General features: G+C 34.9%; 1 protein-coding gene across 1 annotated transcript; it reads left to right on the forward strand.

Annotated features, from left to right (window-relative positions):
• Window positions 1-673: 673 nt before the first annotated feature.
• LOC6739542 (caltractin) lies at window positions 674-1,985 on the forward strand. The gene is made up of 2 exons (XM_016174414.3): window positions 674-1,048; window positions 1,111-1,985. The coding sequence occupies exon 2, from the start codon at window positions 1,122-1,124 to the stop codon at window positions 1,668-1,670; it is 549 nt and encodes a 182-aa protein (XP_016025848.1). The 5' UTR covers window positions 674-1,048; window positions 1,111-1,121; the 3' UTR covers window positions 1,671-1,985.
• Window positions 1,986-2,327: the final 342 nt, after the last annotated feature.

Raw genomic sequence — 2,327 nt, forward strand, 5'->3', positions numbered from 1 at the left:
AATAAAAATAATATTTCATAATAATAATTCATAAAAAATAATAATACGTAGTAGAAACTAAAAATTAATAAAATAAATAAAAATATGAAAACAGTTTGTTGCAAAAGTCATATCGTCAGGCACGAAGTGCGGACACAAGCACTCAACAATCATTGCCATATTAATTTTTCTCACGCCGCAAGCTGAATACCCTAATGACAAGTATTCTAATATAAAGTCATTTTCGAGATTTATTTTGTGATGTACATAGATTCGGCTATTACTATTTCTAAGCTTTATTTAAATAATAATAACGTTAAGGCAAGACAAAACAAGAATTTTTCGCATGGAGCCAATTAATCAAAAATAATATAGATTTAAAGTCAACGAACTTTTAAGGTGAAGGGCATATTTTGTCAAATTTACAATGCATGAGCACACGTATGCACACATACAGTTGTATGCTATCACTGTATGCGTAGAAAAGAGCTGTTTGCTGTAGCGCTCTCCGCTCTTTCTCTCTCGAACAAAAACTCAAGAGAGCCTGGAGCCACCTCTAGAGCCACGGCCAAAAAATCGCGTGCCAAAATTTGTATGGCCGTTACGCATCTTGTTATTCTAGTGTCTTTGCTTTGGTGCTTCATTATACCAAAAGGATGTGTGAAACATACATATGTACATAAGAACTAACTGTTCGTTTCGCACAGCTACACTAGCTACACTACACTAACTACACTAGTACGATAGTTAGTAATTGTACTCAATTTTGAGTGTCTACTACTATTCATTTGCTGTTGTGGAAATATATGTGTAGATGTTTCACAAGTGTGAACAGGCCTTTAACATTGTGTTTGACATTCTAGTCGGCTTTATTAGAGCCGACATATGACTTTCTTGAAATCGTGAACTGCAAACTATTTGTTTGAGCTAGTAACAGGGTGGGCTGTGTAGAGCTCTTAATGTTTATGTGTAAATATTATAACAAAAATAGGAGCATTCAACAAATCAACCCTCACTCGTACAGTCTATGCGACGTAAATCAAGAACTTATACCAACATCTGAAATTACGTGAGTTTCAAATAAACCTGAGGCCTGCACAAAATCACATATAAACGTTTTCCCAATTTAAGCCAATCGATTAATGGAGCAAAACTCAACTGCGGCTGGCAACGCCAACCCTGCTACAGTTCCTGCCAAAAGGGGTACGCAACAAGGTCGCAAGAAGTCTGGACCCAAGTTCGAACTGTCTGAGGCCCAGAAATGCGACATTAAGGAGGCCTTTGATCTATTTGACAACGAAGGCACGGGCTACATTGAGGTAAAAGAACTTAAGGTGGCCATTAGGGCTCTGGGATTCGAGCCCAAAAAGGAGGAGATTAAAAGGATGATTTCCGACATTGACAAGGACTGCAGTGGACGCATTGCGTTCAACGTCTTTCTGCAACTGATGACTATAAAGATGGCCGAAAAGGACACTAAGGAAGAGATACTTAAGGCTTTTCGGCTTTTTGATGATGACGACACTGGAAAAATTTCATTCAGAAATCTAAAGAGGGTAGCTCGCGAACTTGGTGAAACACTGACTGACGAGGAACTACGAGAGATGATAGACGAAGCCGATTTGGACAATGATGGCGAGGTAAATCAAGAAGAATTTCTGCGAATCATGAAGAAGACCAGTTTGTATTAAAGAGCAGCGCTTAAGCTTCATTTTTAAACACTTTGTGCGTTCCTCTGGTGCACTTGATGAAGCATTCTTAAAATAATTTGGCGTTTTAAGTCATCAATTATAAATGTACGTTTTGGGATATTTTTAAGTTTTACGTATGAGTATAACATCAAGAAAAAAATTGTTCAGCTCGTTTTGAATATTAAACAAAAATACTTCTTCCCGAGGTGTGATAAAAGGGCGTAGCAACATCAATTGCAAACATTTCTAATATCAAATTTCATGATGATAAATAGTAAAATTTAAAACAAAATATAAAAGAACTAATTATTGGTATTCGTTATTTGAATTTGGTCACAACGCTAGTTTTTACTGCTTATTGCTTAAATTTAAACAAGGTAAATAATTCATAAATTTTTGAGATAACAAGGTACAATATCACATCATTCAAAAATAAATTGCAATGTTTATATCAGAAGTGTAACAAATGAAATTTGCTGGTGTTTTTATTAATATAGGTCAAAACCATCACAAAAAGCTGTTTTTAGTTAAGCATACTATTTAAAAACTAGAACCAAATTTCATTTTGAATTAAACAATGAAGCTAATAAGAATAAGTGAATCTTATAGCATTTTATTTAGATTTGGGAAATGCGATTAACTAATCCAATATACATA

The sequence above is a fragment of the Drosophila simulans genome, chromosome 2L (genome assembly GCF_016746395.2).
Source record: "Drosophila simulans strain w501 chromosome 2L, Prin_Dsim_3.1, whole genome shotgun sequence".
Lineage (NCBI taxonomy): Eukaryota > Metazoa > Arthropoda > Insecta > Diptera > Drosophilidae > Drosophila > Drosophila simulans.

Bases quoted from the DNA above. Each gene is read 5' to 3' on its own strand.
- LOC6739542 (XM_016174414.3), top strand. From the start codon at position 1,122: ATGGAGCAAAACTCAACTGCGGCTGGCAACGCCAACCCTGCTACAGTT.